Source organism: Pteropus medius, unplaced genomic scaffold (assembly GCF_902729225.1).
Source record: "Pteropus medius unplaced genomic scaffold, Ma_sr-lr_union100, whole genome shotgun sequence".
NCBI lineage: Eukaryota > Metazoa > Chordata > Mammalia > Chiroptera > Pteropodidae > Pteropus > Pteropus medius.
The window spans coordinates 36,582,658-36,602,554 of NW_024354875.1; the positions used below are offsets into that span (position 1 = coordinate 36,582,658).

The 19,897-nt window shown below is 40.4% G+C and overlaps 1 protein-coding gene across 1 annotated transcript in view; it reads right to left on the minus strand.

The window, feature by feature from the left end:
- The window catches only part of PDE11A (phosphodiesterase 11A), a 315,101-nt gene that overhangs the window by 86,273 nt on the left and 208,931 nt on the right, over nucleotides 1-19,897 (minus strand). The window contains exons 10-11 of the mRNA XM_039855267.1: nucleotides 1,921-2,067; nucleotides 1,553-1,660 (exon numbers count right to left, since the gene is read on the minus strand). Coding sequence (XP_039711201.1) covers nucleotides 1,553-1,660; nucleotides 1,921-2,067 — 255 coding nt within the window. The remainder of the gene's footprint in view (nucleotides 1-1,552; nucleotides 1,661-1,920; nucleotides 2,068-19,897) is intronic.

The window sequence follows — 19,897 nt, forward strand, 5'->3', positions numbered from 1 at the left end:
TTTATCTGGTCTACATAGCACATATAAGAAATGTGTTTATCATTTTTCATTATGTATGTGCTTGATGAGATATTTAGTTTATGAGCTTCCATAAACAAAGAGAATTTGTATTATTCTTCATCTACAGGGTTTTATCCCTTGTTTTAACCACAAATAGTAACTGGCACTGCATTATTTATCCAAGAAATTTAAAATATTTGGTAAATTTTAACTACCTAAATATCTCTTTAGAAGTAAAGAATAGCATTGAAGATTTCATTTTAAAACATCTAGATTTTTCAGGCCAGAGGCATGGAATAAATGAGTAAGTCATTAACAGGGTTCCTGGTGAACCACATTTTCACCATTTTATATAAAATTGCCTCTCCTACAAAGCAGTTCATTCTCTTTTTTTAATTTTTGAAGGCAAAAAACTACTTTCTAACCCAGGCATAAAGTTGAATACTTTTGTAAAACATAATTCCCAATCAATAAGTTTATGTTCTGTGTTTGAAATGATTTTATTTGGGATTAAATGTTAGGAAGCGGGTGCATATATTTATAATTTGTCCTGTTGTACATGGTTTCATAATTTCCTCAGCAATGACACTGAACTATGCATTTTCCCATTCTCAGGGACAATGGGCTTAGAAAAATACATAACCACAGATGTAAGGTCTCTGAAAGAGTGACTTATTATTCATGCTAACAGCTGGGTGGACAAGGAGGCAGTCATAATGCAAATCCCATCTGGCAGGAGGGGCTTTTTTGTACAGACTGACTTTGTTGGTGTCTCTTTTAAGAAAAGAGCATGGGCATGTGTGCTTCAGTATCTCTTGTCTTAGAAGAAAATAAGCACTTTCAGGGAAGATTGTTAAGGTTTTTCTCCCCACTTCTTTCTTGGCAACTGGCAGGGAAATTTTGCCTTGGAGCGCCATCTAGAGGAAATCCTGTGTTCATGTGCCATGTTTTCTTGCCTTTGTGATTTGAGCTGAATCCAGTGGTTGGTTGGTATATGGTGATTTTTTTTTTTTCGGATTAATAGACACAAGGAAATAGAATATGATATAACTATAATGGAAATAGAATCACCAATGAGAATAGAACAGTGAAATATCCTAATAGTCTTCACGTTTCCATGTCTGTGACAAATTGCCATGTGAATTCCGCACCCCGTGGGTGATGTTCACACATCCCTATGTTGGCTTTCCACCAGCCTAGAGAGTCTTATCGAGTGATCTCTATGTTGTTACTCACCCCATATCTTCTGCAAAAATATTACTTTGAAAATCCACGCATTTCTTTTGTAAAGAAACCAGTTTCCCAAGATAAAACATTGAAAAAGAGGCCCAAGCAATCATTCCAGACTACACCTGCTTCAAGATGTCAGTGATGGTACAGCTTGAAAGCTCAGACATTGTTGTGAAATATATACTCCCATAACCAGGGTAGGTAAATTCCAGTGTAAAATAAATCACATGGCAATTTGTCACAGACATGGAAACGCGAAGGAAAAGGCCTATAGGTCCACACAAATGACAGATGACCTTTCACTATCACCAAACACACTTACAGTTAACATCGCAAACATCAGTTGGCACACGTTGAAGGCGTGTCTCCAGTTGTGGTACAGAACCATTCGATAATTTTTCCTCACAGTTAAAAGCCACCTACACAGTGTCTGAAATGGGAGGGAAAGGTCGTGTCAGGCAGTTGTATGTGTCTCTGGTGGACCATTATCAAAATGATGCCTTATGTCTGAGTAACCCTCAACAATCAAAGTCCTTCCACGAACATCTCATGCAATTTTTACAGTAATCTCATGAGGTGTGCAGGGCAAGTATTATCATCCCTAATTTATATTTGAGAACCTGAAACTCAAAGTGGCTACCACGTTGTCCCAGGTGCATTCCCAGAATTACCCAAGACATAACATCTTACCTCATAGTCAATTTTAAATTTCTGTACCATCCCCAGCTCCATGAACATCCGAAGAGCAGCTGTGATCATGGCATCAACGTCAAGAGAAAAGTCGTCAAAATGTATGTCATCGATGGCAAGTTCTGACACCAAAGGGATGTTGGCTGCCTACAAAAGCAGAAGGCATAAGTCAAGCCAAGTTCACCAGCTTTCTCGAACCACTCATCTTACTCTCCTCTCCTGCTTATCAGACGTGCCACATAAATCAGACCTGACCTACACTTACACTCTGATACAGCTAAACTCTGAGCTGGAAATGTCTTTTGTTTCTGCGGTGCAGATGCCCCAAGCAAATGAAGGGTGGTGGGGGTGGGGAGGGAGAGGGAAACTAATCTGAAGAAAAAATATACACACTGGATCAAGTCTGCCGAATTAGGATACAATGCTGTCTAGTTTACTGAAACCACAGTCATTTAATATATTCTGGTGCATACTACAGAGCACTAAATGCAAGAAACATCTGGGCAGCCAGCAGCTGTGGATTTTAATTGCTGCTATTCAGGAGAAGGACATGGGAATATACCACTTTGTCTTGTTTCTTATATCTTATATTTATATTATGTTTCTTATATCCTGTAGCTGTGCATGTACTCTTTGTTACACACATGTTTCGTATATTGGGAAGGATGGAAAGGATCAGACAGAGCATCTTTTGTACAAAATATGTTTTCTCAATAAAACAGATATTTGTAGGGTTAACATCAGCATATGTTTCATTGAAGGAATGACTTTGCAATATTGGTCATCTTCATTCTCTATATAGATCACAACTTAATTACCATACTGGTCATACATACAGTCGTCTCTCCGTATCCATGGGAGATTGGTTCCAGTACCCCAGTGGATACTGAAATCCAAGGATGCTCAAGTTCCTTATATTAAAATGGCTTAGTACTTGGGTATAACCTATCCACATCCTCCTGTACACTTTAAAACATCCCTAGATTACATATAATGTAATGTAATGTAATACATTGTAAATTCTATGTAAATAGTTGTCATACTGTATTGTTTAGGGAATAATGGCAAGAAAAAGGTCTGCACATGTTCAGTACAGATGCAACCATCTTAGGCCTAACCACATAGTACACATCAGCAACAAGGTAAATTTTTTCCGAATATTTTCGATCTGCTGCTGGTTGGAATCCTCAGATGTAGAACTCGTGGATATGGAAGGCTGACTGTATTCAGTATTTTCAAAACACTCATGTTAGGCAGCTGTCAATCAGTTTTCCTATACGAACTTTAAGAGAAGAAGAAACTCTTTGGGAATAGTTTTTTATTTTTGTTTTGTTTTGTGTGTTTGTTTTTTTTTCTTTTTTTGCTGATTTCATTGGGTTTTCCATATCCTTTGGGCCACTCTCGGTAAAGGAATCATTTCTGTTCTCAGATCATCAGGGACCATTCTGTATTCATACTCTACACTACTCATTGGGTGTAAATTACCCAAGGAGTAATTTATACCCTGGGACTACTTTGGTTGAGCAATGAAACTCAACTCTGGTCACTCTAAGCATCCCAGGAACCATATAATCAACCTTCTTCCTACCTCCACACTCCTCCACAGGCATTTACGTCTCTAGGCTAAAATCAGAACACTGTTTAGCTCTCACACCATGGAAGAGCAATGAGCAAGTACATGAATTACACAGGACAAGTTACATTCTGTAGATTGTTTATGTTCATTAAACAAAAATCAATCAGCTTATCCTTCAGTGAATCATTATAATATATTAACATGTTTGTAGAATCTAGCTCCTTAGAATTAAGAAGGTAAGGCTTGTGAAATTCAAATATGGTGGTGGTAAAAAGTCTTTGTGTGCATGCCCTTATTCCGAGTTCCTGGTCTTATGCTAAGCATTTCACTACTTTATTTTTTAACTTAAAAGTATTTTAAAATCAAAGTTATATATGTACATAGTTTTAAGAGTAAGTTAGATTTACAAGGCTGGACACACACATACACACACACACATGCTAGCAGAACTTTTCTGGTACCAAAATTTCCCCTTACCTAGAAGCAACCACTTTCAAACCATCCGGATACATTTTTTGTTTGTTTGTTTGTTTATATTTGGCAAAGTTGGATGCTTGCAATTTTATATTTTAATGATTTTCTGCTTTAAGCATTTTCTATTAAAACTTCCTAACACTGAAGAAGATTAAGCTGTCTTGCACTGTATCTGTCAACATCTGCTACCTCATACACTAACCCTTCTTACTCCCCCAAATCTTTTTCCTTTTCTGGTTTCTCTCCTCATTATGGTGAGACACATCTTCTAACAGCTTCCCAAGAAAAAGTGTGTGGTAGGAAAATTTGTGAAAACTTGCATGTCTGAATTGTTTTCATATTATTGTCACATTTGATTGGTAATTTGCATAGATAACAGATTTCTAGGTTGGAAATAATTCCATTAGATTCGGAAGGCATTGCTCTTTTAGCTTTAGATGTAACTACTGAACATCTAATAGTCAGAAGCTCTTCGGAGTCCTAATTCTTTGAAAATGACCATTTTTGTAGGATCTTCTTTTTTTGCTTCCAGAGTTCTTAAGTGTCATGAAAATGTCCTAGGTGTGAGTGCATTTTTACCTATAATCATAGGTTCTTTGTGAGCCTTTAATCGGGAAAATCATGTCCTTTAGTTTTAGTAAAAAATTAAAAATACTCTCTTTGATGAAATCTTTCCCTCTTTTATTTTTCTGGAATTGCTTTTATTTGATCTTTAGAATGGGGTTTCTTTTCTTTTTTCTTTCTCCTACATTCCATTTCTTTTTCTTTTTGCTCTATTTTCTGAGAAATATCCTCTCTCCTTATATTTGATATTTATTATCATAGTTTTTATTTCTAAGAGCTCTTCTTTTCTTGTCTGGATATTCCTTTGTAATTTTTTAAATAGCATTCTAATTTTGTTTCATGGATGCAATATACCCTCTCTTACTTCTTTGAGGATGTTAATGATAATTCTACTTGACATTTTCTTCTCCCTCCAAAGTTTACTTATCTTTATTAAATGAAGGCTTCAATGACCGGCTTGGAGAACTCAGAGGTAAGCCAGCCTTTGGTCTTTAGTTCCTTTATTTCTTTGTGCATAGGCCTGGCTGCGACTATGTAGACCTCTTTCTCTTATTATGTGCCCCTAAGTGTTCACTTGTGTCAATCCCAACCTCGCTTATTAGGCTGTAATAATCTTAGAGGCAGATGCCATGTTTCTTTCCCTTAGGGAAGTTCCAAAAGCCCATCACATTTCAGGGCTTTGCATACAGAGAATGCCATGCACTTAAGAATGATCTGTGCTAGTTGTGATTTGTTCACATTAAGCTCAAATATGGAAAACCACTTCCCAAGAGGGTAGAAGCCTTGTCCCAAAAGACACAAGTCTTCTGGTCTCAGGAGAAGAGCCTGCTTCTGAATTGTCAACGGAGGTCTAACTCTCTGTCGCCAAGGAGCAGAAATAGCGATGGAAACTGCCTTGCTGCTCTCGAGGTGGCCCCTGTCTTAACGATTATTAATAGTGTATCCCCTGATGCCATTATAAATCCTCCACCCTTCAAAGGCACTAAATTCACTTAATTATCTTAAAAATTAAAGAATATAGGCATTTTTTCATTATGAAATGTTAATGGAAAGGAAATAAGAACATTAGGTTGAAAAATGTAGGAAGACCTCTGGTTCACCAAGACCCATCCTTATTGACCTTGTCTCTTTCCCCCTAATAGGTTGATTGATCCACGTTTAAATCATACCAGTCTATAGATTACCCCGAGCCCTGTCGTAAACCCTTGCCCGCACTCATAGATGCAGAGGAAGTCCCAATCCTTCAGAGATGACCATTTTCAGCTATTTTGAGATGTATAGATTGTTTTTATCTACATTCCTCAATTCAAGGGCAGTTTCTGAAGAATAAAGAGCAGTGTGTGTATCCTGAGGAGGCAAGCACCAAGGTCTAGTCTGCAAAAACTCTAGGAAGAATCTTCTGTTGCCAATTCCCTTGTCATGGACACACAAGCTCCCCATCTCTTCTGATAAGTAGAGAATGGGACTGTGTCTTCCAAAGTGATAATTACTCTAGCCATAGGATATTAACAAAACAAATCAAAGGCGATTTCTCCAAGTGTCAGTATTCAACTTTTAATATTTATAAGGCACCATATTCTTAAATCAAAGAGAGGTACTACAATCCCAAATAACCACTGAATTAATAGCCAGGAAATAACATTTGGATAAAATAACCATTTACTTTACTGCAGCAATAAATGAAAACACAGATTATGAGCCCGGGAGCTAATTTGAATAATGTTCAAGAAGTAGGACTCTTGCTGGCTGGGAGTACCTGATATCCTTTGACCATCCCTGTTCTTTGTTTGGGTCTTAACAGTTAAGTGGTTATCAAAGGGAGCCATAAAACTGCCTCCACTAAAATTGAAAAGGTAGCTTTACAGAGAGGCTGTAAAATGTTAAAATACAATCCTAAATCCTTTGACATATGAATATTACATTTTGTGATGCTCAGAAAATGAAAACGAACAACAAAGGAGGCGGTGGTCCAGCTCTAGCAACTCTAAAGAGAATTGACTTGTTGCCACTCCAACCCACTCACTCACTTACCCCTCTGGACAAAAGCAGAAGGAGGGACCTTAGGATTCTCAAATTAATGAAGACAGGAGACTGGGCTGTGGAAAGGTGGAAGAGACTGCAAAGTTCTTGGTTTCATCAGCACTGTGATAGCACTTACTAAATGCCAGCCACTGTTCTTGCACTTTCTGCATATTGACTCATTTGATCTCCACAAGGACCCTAAGAGGTCGGGAACATTTTTAGTCCCATGGTACAGATGAGGCAACTGAAACAGATGATAGGCAATTTGTTCAAATTTGTACGGTTGTGATTCACAGAGGTGCATTTGAACTTGGGGAGTCTGGTTCTAGAGACTGGCTCCTAACCACTCTGTTGTTTCTAAAGGTGGGTGCTGCCAAGCCAAAGGCTTCTCCAATCCTGCATTATGCAAAGTAGCTTGGGTGTATGGGCAGCTTTTGGGATTTAGATCCAAATGGCTAGCCTATCAATCCATTTTTTATGATAAGCAGCCTGGATCCATTTGAGGTGACAATGCTTTGGCCTTACATAAATCCATTTGGGGAAATTTCAAAACTCACCACTGACTATGGAATGAGCCCTAGTTGTCAGCATTGTTTTGATCAGAGTGAATCAAGAACATCCTGAAAACAATTTGTCCTCTGAGGGAGCAGAGGCAGACTTCAGGCAAACAATGACGTTGGTTCAGACTGGCCAGCAGAGCCCTCATGGGACTCCAATACCACCCTGGCCAGGCAAGGTAACTTGGTAAAATAAGGGAAGCAGGAAAAAGGTGATATGGTGGTGTGAAGAGCAGCAAGATAAGGGATCCTTCTGTCTAGACAGGATCCTGGGAAGATTTCTCTGGACATTTGGGACACAGCTGAGTAATGCTTAAAACATACACATGTATTCAGGCTTTAGAGGGACTAGAAGTACTAGAAATAACTAGTAGTTTAGATAACATACAGTCACATTTCCAATGGTGAAGAGTGAAATTGTAACTAATTTCTATTTTTGCTCAGGAAAGGAGGACACAACTTCTTATGAATCTCGGTACAATGTTGCCTCCCTATGCCAACTTCTAAACAGGAAAAACTGGGATATTTAAGTGCCTCACAGGTTTATCCACCACATGCGAAGCTTGTGGAGAAAAATACAGAATCCCAAGGAGAGAGAGAGAGAGAGAGCGAGCAATAAAGCTCCAGTAGTGCTCTGTCAGCTGGCAGAGAGGGTGCTGGCCCAGCACATTTGCAGGTTACACCAGCGCATACAAAACAACACCAGAAACTATGAAGGGCTGTGAAGCCACCTGGTGCCATGTGTAGCAGTGATGTGAAGTTCTGAGTCGTGTTCCTGGGGCCAAGCATACAATGAGATGTAAACTCTGCAGCTCATGGGCTAAATTTATATACAGAAATAGTAAAGTTTAGACTGTACGAGTGAATATAAATGTTCAAGAGTTGCCAAGACACACACACACACACACACACACACACACACACACGCGTGTCCCAGGCTTCTTTATTTAAGATCAAAGTGATGAGTGATGTCGGCATTAAAATCAAGAGCATCACTGAACTTCACCTTCCTTCCAACAGTACCCCTAAACTCCCTGCACCATACCCTTTGTGTTCCCAATTCCTTAGTGATGAGGAACTTAATCCCAAAGCCCTGGTACCATTCTTGGCTCTCCCCTTTTCTGGGATGGGCAGGCTCTTCAGTCTGAATGCATGAGAAGGCTCAGAGTGGTGACAGACACAGAGGGAAAGCCTTCGCTCTCAGGGAATGGGACCGAGGAGTACTGCATAGTAAAGTGAGAGTCTGCACAGCCCGGGGTACCAAAATGGGGCCCTCTTGCCAGAGGAAAGGATACTGGTCCCCCTGAGAAAGGAGGCCCGGAAACCACTTTAAATGACAACTTCTTGTACTTTAAATACCATCTACTCCAACCAACAGCCACTCTATATTAGGTTTAGAACAATCTCAGGAAACAAATAAAACAACCTCGCCCAACACTCTTAACTTTTCTGCTATTAGCTTTGGCCTGCTGTAATTATTCTAAAGGTTTAGATTTAATGAGAAGGCTTAGATGTTAATTTCACAAACAGAAACTTGTGAAAGACTGTCAGAAATTCCCAACTCTTGATGGGAGTGGTGAAAAGGAAAAAAAAATGCAACTTAACGCACAAATAAGATATCGACATGAATTGAATGGATATTTGCCTATGTGTTAGGCTGGAGAAAATAAAGATCGACAGTTCCAGGTGAATTCTCTCTCTTGAAATATCACCATTAGAGTTTCTTCAATGTAGATCAGAGAATTCTTACCTATTAAAATGAAAATACTTTTGATGCAATTTAGTAGAAGGAAAGGCTCATAAAGCAGGGTAGAAAGTGAGAATAACTCTCTACGAGATGAGACAACAATCAGACAACTATTTTGGCAACTGGACAGAAAAAGATGAAAGGAGAAAGACAGTGAGAGAACATCTGCATCAGCAAGAGGTGAGGCTGTCTAGGTTGTCTGCTCCTGGTGACGGATCAGAGCTTGGGAACCAGTGACAGGGACCAGGGGAGTTGGTTCTACACTTTATTAACAAACAACTAAAGACTAAGGAACATCATACTCCCTCATTTCTGTAGTTTGAAATTGCAGATTTACAAAAGAATTGCCACTAACAAGAATCCACAGGAGCAAACAAACACTAATACTGTACCACGATGCCTAAGGCACAGGGGACAGCAGGCGGCATGGAGCCTGGAGGCCTGTGAGGTGGTAGAGAAGGAAAATGTTGGGTGATCAGAGGGAACTTGAAGCTCAACTTGCCCTCTTTATGGTTTCAGTAAAAGTCCACCTGACCCTGCCCTGTGTGTGCTGGGATGATGTGCCCCAGTGCACGGTTACGGAGTTCCACACCCTGCCATGGAGCAGAGCCAGGGAAGGCAACATCTGTACATTGGGATGAGAATCAGCAGCTAATGACAATAGTGGGCCACCCTGGGGCGAAGAGGACACGGGTTTGTTTGGGTTTTCCATTTATGTCACTTCCCTGATCCCACACTCCCTTTCTCCTTGTTCCATACACTGAGCCCATCTTTTTGTCCTGCTAGTTAAGGTTAGGAGTGAAATCTGTCATCAAGGACATATGTGGTTGGCCATCCGATCGTCAATTTCCAGTGAGCTGGTGAGAAAAAATATTTCAATATTCATGCATTCAGTAGAAACTCTTTCTACTCCTGTGCATGGAAAAGTATAGTAGAGCCTCTTTGTCACTTCTGAAACTACGCATCTCTCTGCTTCTGCCTGAGCAATGTAGTTGGTTGTCTCCTTGGAGAAAGATAGACTCAACCTTCCACACGTTTTTCATGGCTCCTCTACACAGCAAGAAAAATAAGAATTTATATATTTCTACTGATCGATCCTGTAAATATTTATATTGGTTTGTGCCATAAAAGCACATGAAGCATTATAACAAAAGTTTCTACTCTTAGGGCTGAATAAAGCAATCGCCTTCGGCGAAGAAGCAATCTGTCAAGGGAGGCAGAGGGGTCATAGGGGATTCCTTGGCTATGAGTCCCTCCCTTGAATCGTGCCTGGATTTAGTCTCAGATGAGTGGAGGCGTTTCTGAAAATACACTCACACATACATCCATGTACACATGTCATGAGCACACAAATTTATTTTTAATTCTTGCCTTTCTGTCAGACTGTCCATCCACACTGACAGTTTAATTTTGCCCCGAATGTGCTGTTGGAGGTATACATTGGTGTTTGATTTAAACTGAATGTGCCAGATAGGGAAAAATATTTTGGAAATAGAATCATAAAATGTGAAACCCATGTATAAGGGTTAGTGAAAATATTCATAAAATTAACATTAACAATTTTCATTTAAACAATTAAAAACTCAACATGTTAAGACAGGTTGGCTAGTCGACTATGCATTAGAAGAATTTTTTTTCCAGTATGGTGCATGTATTGAGTTGTGCTATGTACCAAGCATCATGCGAAGCACTTTATAGTATCTCATTTAATCTTCCAACAACCCAATGGGTAATTGTCTATTATTAGTACCAATTTAGAACATAAGCAACTTGTCCAAGATCACCTAACTAGAAAACTGCTGAATCTGCCTCTTGTCCCCTATGTTCATAATCTTTACATGAACATAGGAATCCATGTTGTCTTCATAATCATTTGAATGTTCTCTTTCTGTAGATTCACTGTGGCATTGCCATGGCATTATTAGTTCCAGACATTTTTGTCCATGCAGTATGTACATATGTACGTGTGCATGTATGTACGTATTTATCAACTTCTCTTTCTACGTCTGTGGTTCATTATTTACAAGTTCTTTAAGGAAAGGATTAAGATTCTCAAACATCAGCAATTATTACAGTCTAGTACTTCTTTCATGGCTAGTACTTAATAAATGTTGGTCAGTGGTAAGCTAAGTATATAATGTCTAGAGTCAAACAGATGCGACTTTGAATCCAAGTTTTGCCACTTGCTTAAGCTATGGCCTTGGGAATTTATTTTCTCTTCTGAAGAAAGAATATAACAATAACTATCTCTCATAGTCATTAAAAATGTTAAGTGAGATAAAATACTTAGCACGGTGTCAGTCTCATAGTAGGCCCTCGATATACTATAATGGTATAGAGCTGCCACAACAAATATCACAGTTGGATGAATTAAAAAACAGGAATTTATTTTCTCACAGTTCTGGAGGCTGGAAGCCCAAGATCAAGATGTTGGCATGTCTGGTTTCTCCTGTGCCTCTTTCCTTGGCTTACAGGAGGCTGCCTGCTTGTGTCCTCATAGGGCTCTGCTCTGATGATCTCATTTAGCCTTAATTACTTTTTTAAAGACCCTATCTCTAATACAGTCACATTCTAAGGTACTGGAGTTGGGTTTCAATATGTGAATTTTGTGGGGACACAATTCCATCCATAACAGATGATTATCATTATTGCATACTAATTGAATACTAAATTTCCAAGAATTCAAAAATAAATGATTCATGTCAGACTCAAGAATGATGGTCCCCTTTGAAATTCCTGATTATAATTCTAGTTCTTCCTCTCCGTGGTTCCTTAGAGAAGGCAATCTACAAAGGCTTTCTCTCCTCAGCAAACTGTACCATATTCATTCTTGGAAAGAAATGTATTCAGTGCTAGAGTATCCAAGATACACTGGAGGAAAACATGATTCATCGAGTTCAGGTTAAACACCTCAAAAGATAAGGATCGGGAGGGCTGTAAACTTGTCAAATATGAAATCAGATTTTCTGTCCTTCCAGGAAAGGTAATCCTCTTGTGGAGAGCTGGCAACGGAGTCCTTCTTCACCCTAATATCTTGTTGAAAGAGCCTTTACCATTCCTGTGTTCCTATCATTGAACCTCCCTTATTTAGAAAGTACTGTGTGGCCATGCTGTTGAGGAAAGGCCCAGGGAAGGTTTCTCATTCCCAGAGAGCCCTGGTGTGCAAGCCTCAATTTGTCTTACCCCGCTGGGTTCGATAGAACTCTTCCCTCTGCAAGGCTCTGCTCTTATCTGTCTCCCCTGATGAAGCCCTCCCCAGTGCCTCTAACTGTGAGCAATCTCTTGCATAATTCTCCAAGTATACTTTGTCTTTTTCTCTCCTACAGCATTTACCATAGTCTGCTCTCTGTTGAATTTACCGTGTAGTCATTCTTCCACTCTTTCATTCAACAAATATTTAGTGAGTGCTTACTGTGTGCCAGATACTTTGTAGAGTCCTGTGTAAGTATCCATTTATCTTACTAGACAGGGACTCCCTGAAGGACAGGACAGAACGGAAACTGTGTCTGCTTCATTTTTGTACCACCCAGAGGGCCTGCCACTTGGCAGGCTTTCTGTGAATGTTAGCTAAATTCAGCTGATAGATTGAAAAGGATACCTTCTCTGAGAACACTGTCCTCAGAAGGAAGAGGTGGTTAGGAAAGTAAGAGGAAGCAGTATCCTGAGGTTTGAAGAAACACTCCATTTCCAGTGGGCAGCAGAGATTAACAGAGATTTAAACGCTCAACGTCTCTCCTGAGAGAGGGGCTCCCAGGGAAGAGGGCACATGGCAGAACCAGAGTGAGGAGAGTGCTAGGGACTAACCTCATCAGAATTACCTGGGAACTGCACATCTGTTGCTTTTTTTCCTCCTTTGCTGCTTCTGAAATTTGTGGATAATGTGCTTCTGAATTCCCACCCTGCTTCTACATAAACGGCAAAGCAATTTAGTGATGTGAAGAGTCGTTTGATAAAGCCATTTATAATCGCTCTTTTTTAGTTCTCTTTGAGACAAGGAGAGGGATAGAAGGATCAAAGCTAATAGAAATGCTGATTACGGACACCAGAAGTAGAACTTAAGTTTTAAACAATGGTACTTTGCTGCTTTCCGTACTTTCTGTTAAACTCTCATAGTCCACCATCACTAGGATGATTGATCATTAGCCCCACAAATAAATGTGCAAATGCTGCTCTCTCGGTTTTGGCTGTGAAGGAAAGGAGATAAGAACAGAACATATGCAGAGGGCAGGGGACTTGCAAAGTGAGGTGCAGGGATGAGGGAAGGAAGCTGGGTCATCAAGTGCCCCTTGAGCACCTATTGTATGCTTTCAACTGTGCAAGTGTTGGATTAGAGGGCGCAGAGTCGAAATGCCTCTAAAGTCAACCTTACCTGATTTAGGATGCCAAGAAATAATAGTTCACTCAGATCCTTTGAAGAGAAATAAAAAGGAAGGGAATTAGCAGCTAGTTTCTCATTGAGTATTCACACCCGTGAGGCCCCGCAAGGCTAACCAACTTGCTGGTAAGAAGCTTGAATAAGTCAAGAAGATATGAGAAATTTAAAGGGAAAAGGGAGGGGGGAGTAGAGTAATGATTTGGACAGTTTTATAACTGTAATGCCCAGGGATCAGGAGAGGGCCACTGAGTAGGCCTATACACGAAATTCAAGTTGAAAATGAGAGACTGTGAGCAGAGGAGCCTAAAATGTATGTCAGCCTGGGCTGGGCAAGATAGCTTGTGCCTTTTAGGTATCCAGATTCTTCGGAAAGACAAATAAGCTGGCTGCCACCTGGTGTCCAGACCACCTTGGGGTCTCCCTCCTCTCCCCTCCTGCCCAGCAGTGAAACCAAGGAACAGAGAATAGCTGGGTTGGAGACTTAAACATTTCTAAGACTAACGGGAGACTCCAGCTCAGGAAACAGAGGCAAGAGGAAACTTCGAAGGGCTAGAAATAGATAAAGACCGAGAAGTGGGGAGATGGGAAGAAAAGAGTATGCAGGAGGGTGCTGAGTGGTAGGTAGGAGGAGGAGAAATGTGCTCTCGAGACCTGGCAGGATGTCCTGAGGGCCGGCAGGGGTGCTGTGCTGGGGGAGAGAGTCAACGAGCTGGACCGCTACGAGTGCTCCATGCTTTATTTGGGCTGTGTAACATTAGTGGATCAGCACGAATCTAAAGTGCGTCGGAACCTTCCGCAAATTCCTTTTTGTACATTCACACTGTGGAAAGCAGGAGGAGAAAGAACTCCTCCCTTCTTCGGGAATCACAGAAGATCCACCCGCCAGGAGGTGCAGTGGGCCATTGGTCCAGATTACCTTATTCAGTCACTATCTATCAGGTGATTTTCCTTACTGGGCCTCTCCATGGGGATAACTTCTGAAAGGAATGCTTTCCTACTCAGTGACTATGATGAATGGTATTATGAACCATCCCCCCACCCCTCCACCCCCATATAAGAAGATTCTATATACCCTCGCACTGCCACGCGACCCTGTGCTGCCTGTGGGATGGTGATACTTCCCTGCCCATTGACGTCAGGCTTGGCCATGCCTTGTTTTGGCCTGTGACATGTGAGTGGAGGTGACTGCATACCACCCCACCCACCTACACATATAGAGCAAATCTGTAAGAACCCTCATATAGTTTTGCCAGCATTCTCGCTTGAATCCTAGAATGAAGAAGATGTGTGGAAAGAGCCACAGAGCCACAGTGACCTACAGCTGACATATTCTGAGAGTCAGAACAAACCTTTCCACAGCTTAGTGAAAGTTGTTATATGATCCTTTCCTCTCTACATTTTACATTATCCTGGCTTTTATAGGTCCAGTGTCCACAGTAAAGGATAACTGTTCCATTCATGAATACTTTTCCTTCTTACCCCAAACTATAGGAGACTTTGTACATCACAGAAAACTCATGGCATAAGGAGAGAGAAAAACTGGCATATTGAGAAAGAAAAAGAGACTGAGTGTATCTCAGGTCTTTGGGTGATCTAGTACCTCTAGGTGTAGAAGCACAATGGCCAGAACTATCGCCAGAGCATATTCAGCCCCTACTACCTCTGGAATGGGCTCCTAGCACCCTAGGCAGAAGCACCAGCTTCCACCTTAAATCAGTTGTTTTGATAATCAGTTTTGTTCAGATTCACCTGGGTAATTTATAAGTTTAGATTTCCAGACCCTACCTTGAGATTCTGATTCAGTTAAATCTAGGATGGGAACCTAGGAATCCTTATTTTCTGAATATTCCCCAGTGATGCTGGTGAGATGCCAGGCTGGGAAGTTATCACCAGCCCCCTTCCATCCACGGGCTTGCAGGGCCTTGAGGGCGCCAGAGAAACTCAGGCTCTTCTAGGGTTCTGGTCAGAAGGTTAGTGTTAAGCGATAGCCTGTCTGAGCCAGATGAGAGCCTTGGCTCTAGGAATTTGAGGACACTCAAACCCCCGTGGTCCTTCTTGGAGGGGAAGCAGCAATGGCACAAGTGAGTACATCTGTTCTCCCAGGCCCTGCCTCACCCTCTCCCCTGCTAGTTTATTAGGTGGGCTGAGTCCTCCTCTACCTCTGAGAAGCAAGGATTGTATCAACCTTTGCAGCCCATTGAAGGGACCAGGAAAACAAGAGGTCTTCTGTCGAGGCTCTATAGAGGTTGACAACCTGTCTATTATCTCATTGCTTACCCGTGGGGCCTCTGTGCTCCTTCCATTGCTGCCTCTGAACTCTCCCAAAAGTCAGACTCGAGCCTCGGAGAACAAAGGGAAAGAACAATGCATAGGAAGGGACCCAGCCATCAGAGAGAAACAGAGCTGCTGGAGGAGACAGAAGACAATTTGCATGTCATCCTTATCACCATTACATCTAAGATTACAGCAGAAACATGAGACAAAAACATGAGTTTCTAAAAAAGAAAATTCAGTAAGTAAATTGAAGAATGTGGATAATGGTTTCTATTGAGATCCAAAGTAACGAGTTGGAAGATCAAGTGGAAGAAATAAACTGAAGCACAAAAAAACATACAAACGGTTGGAAATCTGGAAATCTGGAGGAAAAAGACAAAATACTTGGAGGATAGATCCAGGATAAAAATGAGCAACACCAGGAATTCCAGAAGGGGAAAAAGGCACGTACTGAGGAAGGGAAATAATTAAGCAACCAAAAGAGACCACTTCTCTAAATTGAAGAAAGACCGGGGTCTGCAGAATCGATGAAAAATACCCTCCACGCAGGCATATGATAAAACTCCTGGAATCTAAGGTAGAAGGAAAAAAAGCTACGAGTTGCCAAATAGAAACAATGAATAACTTAAAAAGGAAAAAGAGACTGGGATTTGATTTCTCAATGCAACCTTGAAAGCAAAAAGATAACATCTATACACATGTGAGACGAAAGAACTGTAATCTTAGATTCCTATGCTCAGCAAAGATGAGAGACAGATATTGGTGGCTAGGTAAGGATTCGGAGCTTTGAACCAAACAAGTGACTCTGAACAGAGATTCCGAGAATAAAAGGTGAAGAGAAGAAGAAAGGGTGAGCGATGAAACTTGCAATACAGAGAGCTAAATCTAAATGGAAGATAATAAAGGATTGACTAGGTGTCATAAGTGTCGAATAATGATTACTGAAATAAGGTAGATATTGACTGCCAGGGGAAACTTAATAACCTTCTAGAAGAGAAAGTATGCAACTATGACAGGCAAAACTGAAGGCTGGGGGCAGATGTGAGGAGGGTGGGCACAGGAAAGGAGAAAAGAAGGGAAGGAAAACATCTCCAGGCCTCTGCTGGTTAGAGGCGGGGAACGGAAATATTCTAAAGGTGGTGGTGGGAGAAGTGTGGAAATGGTCGACTTGGTGCCTCCACAGAACCGTAAAATACGCTGAGGGCAGAATTCTCACTAGTGGAGGAGAAGGAGGAGCTTGAGAAGCACCAAAGATTTTGTCAGAGACCCGCTTCACTGCTCTCGAAATAATATCTAGTGTTTCCTCAACTGAGCCCTGTTTTGACTGTTTGGCTTCCATTTCTAAATCGGCCCCTGCTCTGGGAACTACCCTTCTCTGACTTTTGTTCAGTGCTCCACTTTGCAGTCACTCGCTTTGGGTCCTGAGCTCCCAGTGGTCTGGGCTCCAGCCCTTCCTTCACCTAAGACACCACACTTCACTGTTAGATGGGCTGAGGGCAGCACGGGGAGTTTGCCAAGGAGAGTCTGGGCCAAGCCCAAGATGACTCTGGGTCTCTGAACAAGTGAAGGAAAGGAAGGAAGCTGATTCTGGAGGTGTCGTAGGATAGCATTCCAGATAGCTCTCTTGGACCAGTTAAATCCTTAGAGGTGCTGAAATGATTCTATTTACCTTTCTCCTTTCCTATCCCACCCCACCCAAGGTCCTTCTAATTCTGAGCTCCGTTTCGAATCTTTGGGTTCTAGGACACTTTGAGGCCTGCCTTTCACTGGATCGCCTGTAGTTTTCAGGGATTTGAGAGACCTTCGTTTCATCCTCAGCTCAGATCATTGGGAACAAAGGAGAATGGGCTGTGCCTCTGGATATCACTCAGAAAGTTTGAAAATGATAGCAGTCTGGTGCCTTCTAGTCTAGTGCCAGAGAGGCTGAACGACTTGCCCAAGGTGAGAGCACCTGTCGGGGTCAAAGCCAGGATCAGAATCTCCTGATTTCCGGTCAGGGCTCTCTCACCCAAACCCTGCTGCCCCTTCCAAGTCCCCCTTCCCATTTCGAGCAGAAGTTACCAACATTCAGAGCACTCTGCTCAGCCCATCTCTTAGATATGACTCTAATTAGTAGCGTTCTATAGATGTGCCTTGACTGTGAGGCATTTCAGATGATGCATTTCACATAACGATCATATTTATACTTCCATACCAAGAAAATTCCAGCACGCAGAAACATTTTAAATAAATCTAATAAATGATAAACTAATAAAACTTATCCAAGGGAGAATATTCTTAAAATGGTAATTACCACTGAGAGGAAATAGTTTTCCTTTATGATGATGATCCAATTAAATGGAAATTTTAGATTGAGTTCATTTTATGGACCCACATAGGAGAACTGCACACTAACACATCTAAGAAAGAGAATAGACAGATTGTAAATTTATATTCTAAAAATAAATCAGGTTATATTTCTTATCATTCTAGGCCTTCTTATAAAAACACACCAGGTGAATAAAGCCCTTTTAATGTCTTATCTATTCATGTCTTATTAAATACTGAGATCATGCAGTGCCCTCCGCCTCCTAACAACAGAATATGGGTAATTCTTGAAGAGTCATGAACTGCAGGGTGAAGGAAAAAAGCTTCTCGCTCTTTTCTGGTGTTGCTGTATATATAAACTATGGGCACGAGACAGCAGTTATTTTTTTTTTATTCTTTTAAAGGTCACGAAGAATAAATGATTACAATAACATTTCACCAACTGACTCTAGGTTTTTACCAGTAAATCCTGATATTGATTCTAAAAGCTGCAAATATTTTATTCACATATTTCTGATCAGACCATAAATCCTTAAAATCCAAATCTTTTCTGAATGAAAGATCTATGAAAATAGATGATGGATTTCACGGGTTGTCAAAGCAAAAAATGTTACATTTCCTTCTTTGTCATGGAACATGATATAAAACACCTGAAGGCAGATTATTTATATTGATAAAATTATTCTTTGGCATTGGAAGCTGTTTTCTTGGGAATAAAAATAAAATATCGAAATAGCTTTTTGTCAGAACTAGAGCTTTTCTGCTTTTGAATTAGGTGGTGAAAAGTAATGTGGATAAATGCCAAAAGCTATTTTCTTTGAGTCAAATATAGAGTATGCTATTGCAAGTATCGGCTGGAGTGGACTACTTTCCCATCAGACACAATATATTTTAGCAACCATCTACCATTATCTTCTAGGAGTTTATCTTCTAACAGTCTTTTTCTTTTTCTTTTTTTTTGTTATTTTTCTTTTTTTTACACTTTCTTCTTAGAAGTCACCAAACATTAGATTCGTATTTCAGTCAGATTAAGTATATCAAAAATTATTCTCTTTCTGGGTAGTGATTGTGAGATTAAGAAGCTAGTTAACCTTGTTATTTTCTATGGCTACAGACAGTGGTCCTCACTCCATCCAATTTTCTTATCAATAATGTGTCATGAAGGGGCTCATTAAAGGAATGTGGCCAGATAAAGCAAATCCAATGTCATAGCTCCCCAAACAACTGGGAGTTAATTTTCAGATAGGTCTGGAAAGTCATCTCGTCATAATAAAGACATCAAAGGATGTTCACAAGACAAAACAGAAGCTAGCCTATGTGTGTGTATCAACATAAATCTATACATGTCCACTAATCTGCTATTTTAAGCACCATAAATCATTTTACAAATAAGGGCCATAATTACATGATGTCAATATTCTTTAAAAATTGAAAAATGCTGTAAAAATATTTATATTTAGAGGTTCAAGTCTCAATAGGCTGAAATAGTCCATATATAAAGTTATAAACATGTATTGTTCTCTCTTCTATATTTATTGTCATTTTTCTTAACTAACGGAACAAGGTATATCATACACTTAAGAGCAGGGCTTACTGCAAAGAGCATTTACAGACAGTAGCTCCAATCCCAGCTTCGATATTGATTTGAGAGTTATTTTACATCTCTGAGCTGTGCTCCCTATTAGGTCAAGAAGGCCCAAATCATTAATCTCAGAGAGCTGTTTTGATGATTAAATTAAGATAACACATGTGCCTGGCACATAATAGGTGCTCAACAAATGACAGCAATAATAATAATTGTGATTACTATTATTTTCATTACACCTAACTTGAATAACTTCTGAGGCCCTGGCTCTTTGGCATGGAGTGTGGTCACTATTTCACGGTGACTTAGAAATCGCTTTTTGTTATACATTACCAACTATGAATGGAAAAATGATGAGATTGTGGGAAAAAGGAATAGGTTAAATAGTCAGAGACTGTCCTGGGCAGAAGGGAAGATGCAGTCTCAGAGAGCTCCCTTCGCAGATCCTGAAAACTGGAGTTTAGATTTCATTTACAACAGTACATAATCTCAGTCG